At 38.5% G+C, this 14,810-nt stretch overlaps 1 protein-coding gene across 2 annotated transcripts in view; it reads right to left on the bottom strand.

The window, feature by feature from the left end:
• The window catches only part of LOC124184432, an 84,467-nt gene that overhangs the window by 68,791 nt on the left and 866 nt on the right, over nucleotides 1-14,810 (bottom strand). Inside the window, exons 2-5 of one of the 2 annotated variants that reach the window (XM_046574124.1) lie at nucleotides 13,862-13,999; nucleotides 11,015-13,753; nucleotides 10,138-10,271; nucleotides 8,166-8,304 (exon numbers count right to left, since the gene is read on the bottom strand). In XM_046574124.1, the coding sequence (XP_046430080.1) occupies nucleotides 8,166-8,304; nucleotides 10,138-10,271; nucleotides 11,015-13,583 (2,842 nt within the window). In that variant the 5' untranslated portion in view covers nucleotides 13,584-13,753; nucleotides 13,862-13,999. The remainder of the gene's footprint in view (nucleotides 1-8,165; nucleotides 8,305-10,137; nucleotides 10,272-11,014; nucleotides 13,754-13,861; nucleotides 14,000-14,810) is intronic. The other variant, XM_046574123.1, reaches the window with a different exon arrangement.

Raw genomic sequence — 14,810 nt, forward strand, 5'->3', positions numbered from 1 at the left:
TAAAAGAGACTCTCGCGCACGGTCAAACACACACATTTACCCGCCTACCAACCTACGTGATTTTAGACCCGTAGCCGAGATGCGCGCGCATCATATTCAGGGACGTATGTTTCGGAAACGGCGGGGGGCGAAAGGGAGGGTGATATTCAGTAGCGTCGTTTAGGTAAGGGTGCACGGGCTAAAAATTACCCCTCGTAACGCAGCGGCGAAGGAATGTTTTCCTTTTTTCTTCGTTTTCGCAAATTTTTTTTATTTTTTCAAATTCGCGCAGCCTCCGCGTTGTGGAACAGTTGGTCGTTGAAAAAGGATCGCGCGTGTTATTCTCTTTGTAGAACAGAATCGTTGCTTTTTATTGACAGGTTATTTGATTTCCGTTTGAAGAGATTGAAGTTCCAACTGCAGTAACTGCTACTAGTATTGTATCGGATTTTTTTTGCTACTCAGGTTTAGTTTGCACATTATACTGTTGAACATTTCGTGTTGAATTTCACACACGTTCGGTGAAATATACGCTATTTCTTTTTATGCCAACTCGTATCCGTAAGCATTTGTGCAGTAGAATTTGCATCGATCTTGGTGTAGAGTTCGTGAAAAATGTCGCTTGCTTCGAGTATCATTTCTAATACACTACGAATATTCTCGAACGTTCTCGGTAGGTATAGATAAGCACATACCAGTATCATTCTGCTTTTATTTTTCTTCTTATAAGAATTACAAAGTGTCTTTTAATCTCACTTGCAATGAGTAATTTTTCTATCAACGTAGTTCTACTGTAGAATTATCGCGCTGTTGAAAAAAAAAATATATTATTTTCACGCGAAATACCGCGTAGAAAATGTCGGGTAAATCTGTGAAATCTCGCCAATCGAAGTGAGAGCAACTTTTACAGCGAGAAACAGAACAGACTAGAGATTGTCTGGAGTTATTTTTGAAATTATTACAGAACGAATCTTCCTTCGATGCATCAGGTGATTTTCAAACTCAGGTGATAATTTCTTATGCATTTGAACGAGTGCAGGAAGTTGAAATGAACGTTTGTCTTTCATTGCAGATGAATTAATCCACTAGATTATTCGATAAAAACTTTTGACTCGGCTCGGAATATCGTGAAAAAATCAAATTCAAAGTAACAATTCAGAAGTAAACGACATCAGTAAGTATCCGAGGGTTTCTTCATCCTCGTATATTATTATCAGGCAAGGTAATAATAATCCGACGATACGTAATATGTATAACATGAAAAGCCCGCAGTCAACGTCACGATTTCCGCGACTCTCACGGGCTTGTTCGCAAACTTTACAACGCCTTGTCACGTGCAAAGATTACGGTACGCATGTAACGAATATACATACGTGTGTGTTTGCGCATAGACGGCTGCCAAACTGTGGAAACATGGATATAACAATTGTCGTGAGCGAGGGTTGGTGGGTGGCTGAAACGCCGGGTGTTTTGTGAGCCACGAGGGCGAGAAGAAAATTAACGCCATGTCGTTTGCATGCGAATTTGTGTTGTGCCACTGGATTGGGGGTCTTAACCATCAGACTCAAACAGGTGTTTGTGGCCGATGGGTAAATATACTCATCGTATAAAATCCTACCGACATATGCGCATACGATATACATAAGGGGAATTCCATGCGAACCCGACCAACGTCCGACCCTCACCATTTCCGATTTGCTTAAAAAAAAAATTTCGCAATTGTCACGAATCTGAAGCATTACCCTGAATTTTATCGGATTTGTAATTCACCTGTTCAATTGTTTATATGAATATTTGAAGAGATTTTGAATAGGCGCTTTTTTAAAATTCTCAGAAACTCTATCTTTCTTTTCAAAAAATTTCTGAATGGGCCGGTTTTTGTCAATTTTTTTCTGCACTTTCAATGTTTTTGTTCAACTAAATTCTCTGAACGGTGTGAAAATTTCGGGAAAATTCGCGAAACTTCTATTTGTCACCTAGAACATTTCTAGACGTGTTCTATTTTGGAGCGATTTTTCCCTATTTTTTTGACACATTCAATTTTTTTTTTTTTTTATCAACTTCGTAATGAAACCGGTCTAGAAATGTTCTAAGTGAAAAATAGAAGTTTCGAGAATTTCCGGGGAATTTACAGACTGCTTCAATAATGTTTTAGTTGATCAGAAAATTGAAAGTGGTAAAAAATGGTCCGATCTTGAAATGTTTGGAAAGTAAAATACAGTTATTGAGAACTTTGGAAAAGATCCTTCTCAAAATCATTCTAATTATCTATAAATAATTAACGAGTTGAATAAAACTCGGGAAAAAATTCAGGGTACCGTTTCAGATTCGGACCAATTGCAGAAAAAAATTTGAACAAAATCCGAAATGGTGCGGATCAGAAGTTGGTTGCGATCGCATGGAATTCCCGATATTTGGGACTCTAGCACTCGGATACGCTATTTGGTGGCGATATTTAACATCTGAGCGAGTAGACTATCTACTTGTTTATATGCAAATTTACAAATTTTTTGCGATGAAAGTTTCATGTTTTATTTAAAAATTACAAAACAAAATGTACTTTTGTAAAAATACACTTGTCGACATTTGTTTGAGTGCATAATTTCACCGTTGGGTGAAATTTCTTAAGCCACCCCTCTGCCAGAGACCCCAATATGCTTGTATATATACACGCATGAGTAATGGCAGAAACTGCGGTTATATTATTGAGGATGCAGTTCCTGCCACCTGCAGCGAGACTTGCCTTGTCAATGTTGAGGAACGTTACTTGTCCAATAAGAAAAAAAAAAAGAAGTAAATTATAGTTTGAAATATGATTACAGGTCTTTTCTTTCTATTGCAACTTACAATTTAATCATGTACTATACGCATGTAATTAATTTTTTGATCTATCAATTGTTTATCTTTAGATATTTACTACTTATTGCTCACGGTATAAAAACATAATCTTCATACATTTCTTTTGTGAAAAATTCTGGCCTCTACAAATGTGAAATCCATTTTTGGATAAACTTACAGAAACAGTAGGAAGAAGTTGCTATTTTCAAAGCTTCTCCGAGCAAAAACATTATTTCAATGTTCCTATCGAGAAGATGAGAATTTTTCAATGGAGTCACATCCGCCTAAATTTTTCGTCCGATATTAAATGAAAATCTGGGGTCCGTAAGAAAATGTTCCCAGATTTTGTGACGGAATTACCAAAATAGTTATTTTGTCTTGGGAAATCTGCAAAAAAAAAGAAAAAACTGTGTTCTCTTGTTGGAAATCTGTGCGAAAATGACGAACCTCAAATTTCTAAACGTCAGAGCTCTTCACATAAAAAAAACCATCACAGGTTAACGATAACATATTTTTTTTTTCAACGAATGTACGTACTCGAAATCTGAGAGGCAAAAATTTTATGAAAAAAATGAATCGAACGTACTTCTTGTGATTGGTCAAACCTGGAGGTCTGAAATTTGTGTGATATTCATATCTCGGTAGACGTGTTAACCACACGTCTCAAATTGCAGCTAATTCTAAATTTTGGCAACCTGATCGCTAACCTATAATTGGCCGAATCGCCCCTACGTATTTCGATCCTCGAATATGAATTCTGTTAAAAAATTTCATACGTTCGAATATCAGGTCGAACCGTGAAAGCAGGTTTTTCTATTGCCCACGTAACTCGACGCGCGACGCTGAAAGCAGACCGTCGAAGTCCAAAAGCTATGCACACACACACACTCTACGTTTGCGAAGTATGGCGTCGCGACGCGTGCTTACGTGTTACGTGCGTGCGTCATCGCCAAATCTCGGTACAGGCACGTTAGCAATCTGCCGCCTCGACGATTCTTGCACGCTGATATAATTATACGCTGCCTGAGTCCTCGAAAAATTTTCCCGAGGATACATCGTACACTGACAATGAGAGAAATTTTTAGTTTCGATCATTTTTTACCACAACCTAATAATATAGTTCCAGGTAGAAAATGAAAATTAGTTTTCTAGCTGTTACCGGAAAGTCTGGTATCCGTTACTATTCTTTCTCGTTACAATCACTGTTACTATATTCTCTTGCAACTGTTGCGAAAATTTAATGCTTGCGCGACGATAAATTGACGTTAAAGCCTTGTTTGACTAAAAAAGTAGAGCAAACCGAAGAAACTGATTTTGCGTTACAATTAACAAAAAATAATCTACAATAGCGCAAAATAATTGCATGTACCTCATTTTTCGTAATTCCAACAATATTCAAACAGTTTTTTTAACGATACCTGTTTCACTGAATTTTTCTGGTTACTGTAACAAATGAAATTTTTCTCTGTTTTCATTTTGAGTCTTCGGATTTCTTCTCGACTCTTCGTCCAATTGCAATGTAATGCAAAAAACATCAGTTTGATACTTTGAAATCGATATGGTGAGAGAAAAACTTAATCCTGCAAACATTTTTCTTTTACTAACCCTTGAGGGAATGTCAAATCGTATCATTTAACAATTTTTTCAACTCCCGAGTAACGAGATCGTTTCAAGTTTTGGGAAATGATACACCGAGTAAGAGTATAATTCTTATAGTTACTCTTATAGCAAAATTTTTACAGGTAACTATTTAGTATAATTATACTACGTTTTCTGATTATTGCAACAATAAATCTCTGTTTTAATCTTTTACTGTTTTCAGACCAGTAAGGTATTAACATAACTTTGTCGCAGCAGTTACAAAGAAAATATAGTACAAGTGACCGTAATGAAACAAAATAGTAACACATATCTACTAGATATTCTGGTATGATAGCAATGACATCTATTTTCATTTTGTATATCCGGACCTCTGTATCTTTCGGTTATAGTAAAAAATTGAATTAGCAGGACCGCATGTTAAGAACAACTAAGAATTTCTATCGCTGTATAGTTTAAAATTGTGTTTCCGTGGTCATTAAGATAAGTTCGAAAACACTATAAATAGACTTGCTGCTGGTTCTCACTCGGTTCGAGATTACGACAAATGCATTGCCTGTCCGAATCCCGTATATTTTTCTAATATGCATTTGTTATCTATTTTCCGAACTTTTCGCATCACAATGTCAAGTCAAGCGCGATCGTAAATCCTACATCATTTCCCGAAGTTGAAAAGTTATCTTATCGTCGTGAAAAAGAAGAGAGTGCAAAATACGCATCGCTGAATTAGTTGGTACGTAAAACCTGAAGCTTCGACATATCCTTAATCTTACAGATATATTTTCCATACAATACATCTACATTTCACCTTTTTACGCGTATGTTTACCAAATCGTGAATGTCTTCTTTGTGGACAAAGTTTTGCACGTTACTTGGGAACTTCTAAATCAGTATACAGGCATAGCAATTTTAAACCAGGGTTTACGATTAGATGCAAAGATTGAACCCTTTAGTAGGTATGGATGTGGCCCTGCAGAATTGTCAATGTCAGCTACAAAGTTTAGCCGACTCGCACATTCTAAGTTGATAACACGTGAAAAAGGCGGACGTATTGTGTTACAGTATAACAGCGATAACAGGTTTCTATAAAAGTATTATTGCATTACAATGCGACGTCGTGTAGTTATCGTTACCAGTTATTGCTCAATGGGATTGTTTCTACTTTTCCTTTATTTTTATTTTTTTGCCACTCCTTATCGCTAGTTATGAGGTTTAGCTGTTGCGTTATAAAATATGGATATCATATACGAATTCTGCGAACTAACGCAGTTTCTACTGGACAAAGAACAGCTGCTAGAAGGAGACAGAGAGGCAAAGAGAAGGAGAGAGAGAGAGACGTACAATGTGTATTTTGAAATATACGAGCATACCGCGATAAAATAATGAGATTTCGCAAAAAACCGCCAAAATTAAAGTGCCAAATGCTAAATGGACATTAATTTTTAATTACGTTATTTTAATACGTGATCAGCGTGAATAACAACTGATGGACCATTTTAACATGTATCGATCACGATCAGAAGTTCAGATATTACATTTACACCGGTTTTTTTTTTTAAGTAAAAGTATTGATCGAAAAGCGGAATCCCCGATTCAAAAAAAAAAAAATTAACCACCCCTAATTCGGTTACTACTCAATTTGCTATTTTCGAAGCCCCCATTTTATAAGATCTAAAAAAATGTCGTAAGGCTTAGTGAATTTATGTTAAAAATTTTAAGCTCTTGACGAAAATGGAATTTCCATTACGGCAAGATGTGTAATTTTTGAAAATAATAATGAGAAGAAAAATTAATGTTGGGAATGATTTTTGACGTAGGAATGAAGAAAAAAACATTTTAAGTAACGTGGGTTGAAAAAGAGCATATTTAAGGAATTACAAAGTAAAGAATACGTTGTGACATCAAATATTGATCAAAGTGAGGTTTGTCATGTTGCTGTAATGATACATTTTAAGAAAAAGGTGTTATTTGGCAACTTTACGGTTAGCTGAAATTTAATGTGCCGTTGATACAGCATCGACAAATACAGATTTTGTAAATTCAACTTTTGATTTGTGGATTGTGTCTAAAATACAAAAATTCTGGAGAAAATATATATTTTCGACTTTCGATCATGGTGAAATCCTCGTTGAATGCCCCTGATATAATTTCCATGAATTTGAATACATTACACCCACTTTTTTGTTTTACCCTCGGACAGATTATAAGGGTATCTGCGGTTAATTATTTCCAGCAATTAGTTAGCGACCATTCGACCACAGGGCACAAATCGCCATAAATTACTTTGGACGTAGGTTAATCGTGTATTTTTCCAGTCAATTCGGTTACAGAGAACGTGCAGAAAAGTAGGTGAAAAAAATTGCATTATAATTCAAAATTCACGTTAATCGGACGTATCTTATCGTCTCGTTTATTATAAGGACGGATTTATAGATATGAGTATTTATAAAGTAAATAAACAATTTGATGAATATTTGCCAGTTGCTGAAAAAAAAGAAAAGCAAAAGAAAAAAGAAAAAATAATAGAATGTTTCAGACATTCATCGGCAGCTCTGCACTGTTTATTTTTTCCTGTCCGATCCATCTATTATCAATCAATCGACCCCTTTATTGATATAAATACAATAATAAGACGATGTGAATAGAGAGCGCTCTTTTCTCGCACTTTGAGGAACAAAGCTTGTTTGTTGTCGAATCTGGCATTGACCCATATATTGCGGATCGTACCAGTATATAAAATAAAAATCGGTCATGGAAATTGATTATTCAATTTATGGGGAATTATGCGATTACTTTGGATGAAAGATATTCACCGCACGAGGACAAAATTTATCGTTACTGTGAAACGACTCGGTAATTTCACATCACTACATTTTTTTTGCTTTAAAAATTGACAAATTTTGAAAATTTATGTGAAAACAGCTCGAATACGAAAAAGTTTTGATAGGTATTATAAAATTGTAGAATTTTCGGAATAGCTGAAGAACATGAATCATCCAGTTTCAAGCAATTACTATAGTTTATTTTTCCGGCATAAACGAATTTTCTGCAAATCACAGCCTGGAAACAAAATATGTTAAGCGCATTCATGACCCAAGTTATGAATACTAAACTTGGATCGCCGTTATACATTATTTATAAAAGATTTGCAAAGGATTTGTTTACAAGGAAGATCAAAAGTAGCTATCCAATCTACTGGAACCGCAGGCCAAAAAAATATTGTGGACACTTTTGGAGTTTATCAAAGAATCGCACCACATCGCGATTGAATTACAGACTTGCCAATTATCAAACTTTCTTTAACTGAAAATTGATACCGTTCCCAATCAATTCACCTCGATAACTTTAGTTTTTGGGTATGATTCCATTGTTCCGAGGCTATTTCGAACATCGTTACACATTTGGTAAATCGTTAAGCTACCAGATCGATGCGATAGACTCGGATCGATGATAGAGAGCGGTTGCCTCTTTCCCAGCAATCGTCATTGTCCTTTTATTATCGCGGCAATTATTCTCCGCGCATTGAAGGCAACCGGAGCGCGTATTATGACGTAGGTACAAGCAGAACTGTATATACCCAATGGTAATGATACAAAGAGTTCAACGGTGCTCAAATTGCGAAAACAAAGACCAAAGCAGAGCTAAAGCCGATCACGAAAGCGGACGGGGTTCGTTCGTTTGCCTCGGGTCGGCTTTGCGCGGGGCTTCTTTTAGTCCGTTTAATTTATTTATTTTTTTCATTGACTCACCGTGCTGATGGGGGGCTGAAAACGCGGAGTGTCTTCTCGGCGACATTGGCGGATGGGGTGGACCTTGACTTCCCGGTGGTTGCATCGACGACAGGGCTCCCAGGGGAGTGTAAGATTTGCACGGTTGTTCGGGCTTCGGCTGAAAACGAACGGGGTGGAGGGATTCACCGCGGAATCAATTATATTACCCTCGAAATAACATTAAACAGTGCATCGTATCGTCAAGGTGAATATTGACTTAACCCTTTGAGTCACACGTTATTGTGCCGAGCTATACAAGATAGTATTCTGTGGTGTTTGAGGTCATTTATTACGAATCTGAATTAAGTTTTTAAAAATTCAAAAAAGCGGGTCGAATATGGCGGACAAAAATTGCAAATTCAATCGAATCTGGTCAAATATCTCTGTGCAGTGGTTTTCGGGGTCTTTGATGACAAATTTGAAAGCAAATGTCAAAGATTCAAGATGCTAGATCCAATATGGCAGACAAAAATTTCGAATCCGAAGAAAAAAGTGTGCCCAGGGGCTTTTGGGGTCGCTGATTGGATTCGACGTACTCAGTTTTCAAAATTTAATTTCAGATTCGTAATAAGCAGCCCCAAAAACTTGTAACTTACGTAAAGCTTGTATATCTGTAGAAGGGTAACTGTCTCGGAACTGAATTATTCCTTCAATTTTTACCAATTTTTTCCGAACAATTTTTTCTTAATAGTAATAATAATTTACATTACATCGCAATAATTATTCTCGAGTATTGAAAACCTATGAGTATGCTATCAGAGATAGCAAAAAACCGGAAAGAAATATGTCGAAAAGTTCTCTAAATATACAAAAAATGTATACAAAATAAGAGGTAAGAATACTTATCACTATGACTCAAAGGGTTAAATTATTCTTTACATTGTAAATACACTTGACAAACAATCATTGTACTTCGAAAATTGAGGATCGATGTTCAACTGAAAGCTTTCGTCTGGAATTACTGTACTTTCTGTTTTTGTATTTTCAAAGAGATCGACTTAGCTTAGGAATATAATATAATAATTAAGAGGAGTCCCTGATCCTACAGAAACCAATTCTACGGAGTGAATGTTCTACTGAAAATATCCAACAGAAATATTCTACAGAATCCAGTCCTCTAGAAATAAATTTTGGCGGGAGAAGACCGTTTCTAAAGAAACCATTTCTACGGAGTAAATTTCTGCAGAAGTTGAAGCCTAACTTATTCTAGTGTTCAGGGAGTGATACGGATGACGCTGAAGCAAGCAGCCAAACTTAGCAGCCAAAGGTGTTAAATTTTGTGGAGATAGAAAAATGCAGTTCAGTTTTATACTCATAATTCTATAAAAGTATTGGGGGTTCAAAGTATTTAAAAAATTTTAAATTTCGGATTTCATTACCTTATTCGAATGAACATTGGAACGTTTGATTGCTAATTCTCGCTGCTAGTTTCAGTATCGTGTGTCACAGTTATCTTTCGCGTTTTTATCCAAGGATTGTTTGTTCTGGTTTTACATACACCTGACTTATTCTAACCTTTAAAGTGCCACAAATGACTTAAAAACAGTTTCTGGAGGAATAGTTCTGAACTTGTTGAATAATTTTGCCGTAGAAACGCACTCTGTAGAAACTGTCCTTTCCCGCGCCATTTCATTCATTACTGTAGGACTGGATTCTGTGTGATTTCAGTAGAAAAGAAATTGTAGTATATTTTCTATAGAGAACTGGTTTCTGTAGGATTGGTTCTTTCCCACTGAAGAAGCAGGTGTAATATAATAAAAAGAACGACGGTGACACACGATATGCGTTTACTTGCGTCTTTTCGATTCAGATCACAACACAATTTAGATCATTTTGCTATTTCTACCATTAAACAGGAATCTATGTGACTGGTAACAAATTTAATGAAATTCAGGGTTTTATTGTTTCTTTTTTTCGCAGACCACTGAAAAAACGCTGATTTTATACTCACATGCTCATGAATCTCTGTTGCGACCGCGGTTGCCGCGGTCTGCGTATGACTCGTCGAACTAATGCGGTATTGCATACCGGCGATGCTGCAGAATTCTTCGCGGTGTGTGGACCTTGTCTGGTTAACGTAGACGCCTTGAAAATCCGGAGAAATAAATATTTCCACATGTTAACGAATGCAGTTCGCGCGGTGAAATTTGAGAGGCATTTTTTCGTAAGTACGAATGGAGGCCTCGTTGTAATCTGGTATTTTTGATTTATTGATATACTGGAGTTTCCAAAACAGCGACACAATCCAATTGACGGGATTATTGAAAAATGTTCGAAAAGGGGTAGGAGAAAAACTCTGATAGTCAAGTTTCACAAAACCCTTAATTTCTTGGGAAATATTTACATTTTTTAAAGACTGCCACGAAGTCTGTGGAACCACGTATATGGTATCCGATAAAAAAAAGTCAATATACAAAAAAAAACAGTGGATTTCGAAAAAACCGAGAGGGAAGATTGGTATATAATACATGCCATGCTGTGCTTTACCGTTAATCGATTCTTTCGAATTTTGGAAGGCGTATAAAAAACAAGCAGAATAATGTTTGAAATAATTTGAATCTGAAAGAGGAAATATTTCTCAATACTCTGTTCTTGATTCTTAATTAATCAATGGGATTAGGAAGTCCAATTCACACGTTGAAACGGAGATTTTCGTTCACAGCGGTGGTGGCAAACGCGAATATACCTAATCAGCAGTACAGGTATGCACCGAATCCGAAATACAGCGTGTAAAAATGTAAGCGACGATGTTAATCGGGTGGAAAAGTATGTATCGCTGGTAATCAAAAGTGCGTGACGCTCTGATTACCAGATAATTATTCCTTTACCTGTGATGGTAACGTCGGTGTCCTGGTTAACGATGACGACTTTTTTCGGCTGCTTGATAACGTCTTCCGTGTCTGATTGCGAGCCCTGGCGTGACTTTTGTTTCTCCGCCTCCGAGTCGCTCTGCTTCCGCCTCCTGACCACCTCGACTTCCGAATCGCTCGAAGAGTCGCTCGTCGTCGAATCCCTGCAGTGATACTTCTCGTCGGAATAAGACGCGGCAAGTATCGCCGAGGCGTTCAGGCTGGCCATACGTTTGCAGACGACCATGTCCTTAAGGTCCATCACTTCCTCGTTCTTCTTTCGTCTTTTCGTCACCTTCTTCTTACTCGACTCCAAGTTCTTCCGCTCGTCCGTGGCGCGTTGGTGCTCATCGTCGGATGACGAGGACGACGAAGAACTTTCCATCATGTCCCAGTGTTTGCCGCGTAATCCGGGTACGTTCCTCAGCTTCCGCTTCGGGGATATTTCTTCGACCCTCGCTGGCTTTGTTTCAATCTTTTTCGCCGGAGTTGAATCCTTCTCCGTTCCTTCCTCCTTGTCCTTATCTTCCTTCGCTTTTTTCGGCTGTTTCTCCTTATCCGGTTTAGGCTTGCAGTATCCACCTAGATAAACACCCCCCGTTTCGTTCTCGTACAGACAATGAACTTTCGCCAAGGCATTCAGCGACGCCACTCGGTGACGCTTCGGTCCTGTCCAAAATCCGAACAATCTCATTCTCCGCACGCGTTCCGAGGAGGCGTCTGACGAAGGGCTCTTTCGGTCTCGGTCCTTCTTCGAATTGCGGTTTTTGCTCTTCGCGTTGCCCGCCTGACCCTTCGCCTGGTTTTCGTCTTCCTCCTCCTCTTCGTCATCGTCGTCGTCATCCCCATCGTGATCGTCGTTCTCTTCGCCACCGGATGACGCGGATATGGATGACTCGTCCCTGTCGTCGGTTTCGAGTTTCAAATCGACTCTGAGCGACTGCACATCGTCGCAGTTGTTCTCCTCTTTTGACTGGCTCAGAATGAACTTTTCTGAACCGTTTTGTTCGACTGCTTTTGACTGTTTCAAGAGATCCTCCAGCGTTACTTCTTCCGAAGTGTCAGATTTCCGGTCCGAGTTGTCCGATAAGCGTAAGTTCTCAACCTTTGCGCACTTCTTCGATACTTTCGGCTTGGCCACTTTCGTTTTGCAGCTTATACTTTTCCCAGCCTTTTTATTACCCTCCAAAGTTTTGTTCCAAGATTTGTAATCTCCGACCTCGTTGGTGTCGACCACCTCTCTTTTTATATCTTTCGAGTCGAGTTCAACTTCCGGCGTATTTTCGAACTGCGAATCATCCTTGTTGACAGGGCAGTGCTGCAACAAGTTCTTCACGTTATCCGACAGCGTAGCTGAATTGGCGCTCTTCTTCTTACCGACCATTTTTTCCGCCATCTTTATCATTTTCTCTTCCTTTTTCGTCGAAGAAGTTACGTTTGCTTTTATGTACTTTCGCGGTGCCACCTTTGATTTCATCTGTTTAGCCAACTGCGGCCCCTTTTTGTTTACTTTAGTCTTCGTCGCAGCTGATAGTGGAGGTGGTGACTTTTTCTTCGACTTTTTCGCCACCTTGGCGACTTCCGGTTCACGCAGATCCACATTTTTTGAGTCTTCCATACTCAAACTTTTGACTAGCTTCAATTTAGTTTGTATCAATTTTTTCGATACCGGTGCCCGAGACGCTATTTTTTTAACAAGAATTGTTTTCTTCACCGCGGGCTTTTTGCGCGGTTGTTTCACCTTTGCTTCTTTCTTTCCTTTCGCATTCGGGGATGATTTTTTACCCCCGTTTTCTTTTTCGGGCGATTTCTTCTTCTCACTTTTTTTACCCACCTTGGAATCTCTCGTCTTTTTCTCATCCGCCTTGCTCATTTTCTTTTTCGTCGCCACGAAAGGTTCGCAAATCTCTAAATTCTCTTCTGCTTCAGCAGTTTCCTCCACGCGTTGAACAGTCTTCCCCGATTCTTCGGCTGGCGGTTTCTTTTTTTCCGTAGATCCAACCTTGATAATCGTCTCATCCTTTTCCTCGTCAGTTTTCTCCTCGATTTTTTCCAATTTTTCGTGCCTCTTCTCGTGGTCTTTGCTCTGCTTTTTCTTATCCTCGTTCTTCTCCAATTTCTTCTTACTTAATTCTTCAGGCTTTTTGCTCACCTCTTCGATGATCTTGTCCACCGTACAGTTACGCCTATCTAATTCCAACTTATCGTTGGTTATCCTCTTCCGCTGATCATCGACCTTATCCATCTTCTTTCTATCGTCAAATTTCTCCGCCTTGTTTTTCCTATCCTCGATTTTTTCCGACTTCCTCTTATCGTCCGGCGACTTCTCCACCACCTTTTTCTTCAGATCGTCAGACTTATCGGACTTCTTCGTCGAAGCCTGGAGCATCGCCGTCGCCTCGGCGCGTTTCCCCTTTTTTTCATCCGTCTTCTTGTCCCTTTTCGGTGGGTCGGAGGTCAGTTTCTCCGGGGATGCTCGTCGTTTTTTAGCGGCAGCAGGCGTCGCGGCGCCCTTGCGCGCTGTTACCGCCTTCTTCTGTGGCTTCATCGTACCAATTTTTGATTTCTTCTTCACATTTTAACCGCCACCCCTAGGGTTAAACCTTCCACGAAGTATTTACTCGATCGTGCATCATTCTCGATCAGTGAATCATCATATTCGGCTTACGTTCGATATTCCTATGTTCCAAGTCCTGATCGATAGGGAATACGAAATATCTGCAACAGTAACAGAACAGCGCATCCGCGGTCTTTTATTTGTTTCAATTACTTAGGCATTCTTGTACCGCAACCGCGGTTTTATTTTAGCCTAGGTAACGTGATTACCTCCGAAATCTATTCTGATCAAATATAGAAACTGACGGGTACGTTGTGCATCGATGTTTCTTTGTTTCTTCTACGCGTGCTTAATGCTTTATGTATACATATGCATATTTTCGCCTCGTAATAACACTGCGGACTGGACTGTGGATAGTAATATAACTGACAGTTAATTGCTGCTTGCAATCATCAGACATAATAGCAATTGTCGGACGTCCCGTTTCAGAATTTATTTACGTTTTTATGGATTACTAAATTATTCCGTCGTTAAAGAGGAAAAAATATTTTTTTTTTTTTATACCGCAAAAACGACTTAAAACTCAGTGGGCAAAAAAGGAATTGTTAGAAACAATTTCTACGTGCAGTTCCAGCTGAAGACTTTGACTGTAGCAATGCGATATTACCAAACAATTTTTTTTTCTGTTCAAGTTCGTCAACTATGCGTACAAATATTTTCTCCAAATAGATTTTAAAATTTTGTTACGTATTACGTTAAAAAAACCGTTGCATCGTGTTGAATGTAATCGTATAGGCACGTATCGCATTTCAGACAGATGGTTCAGCACGTTGCGCGCAAGATATTTTGAATCACATCGAACCTTGGTGCGGATGCGTGCGAGATTTAACCTTGTACACGAGGTTTTATCCTTGTTACATGCATGTAAATTTAATAAAATAGCGGGTTACATATACAGCAAAAGATCGAAAGTGAGAGAACATTGAGTGGTGAGAATTTTGTCCCCAGATATTTTTTACATTTAAATAGACATTTTAAAACTCCGTTATGTCACGTAGGCCGATTAGAGGCAACTAATAGGTAGGCATGTATACATCCCATTTTCGATTGACCTTAGGTCTTTTTTATCCTTGAGTATTTCAGTCGGAAGGTGGTGCCGGTATTTTTAACATTTCTTTATATCATTTCTTTTTTATTCGTGATGATTTTGATGAAAAG

Source organism: Neodiprion fabricii, chromosome 6 (assembly GCF_021155785.1).
Source record: "Neodiprion fabricii isolate iyNeoFabr1 chromosome 6, iyNeoFabr1.1, whole genome shotgun sequence".
Taxonomy (NCBI): Eukaryota; Metazoa; Arthropoda; class Insecta; order Hymenoptera; family Diprionidae; genus Neodiprion; species Neodiprion fabricii.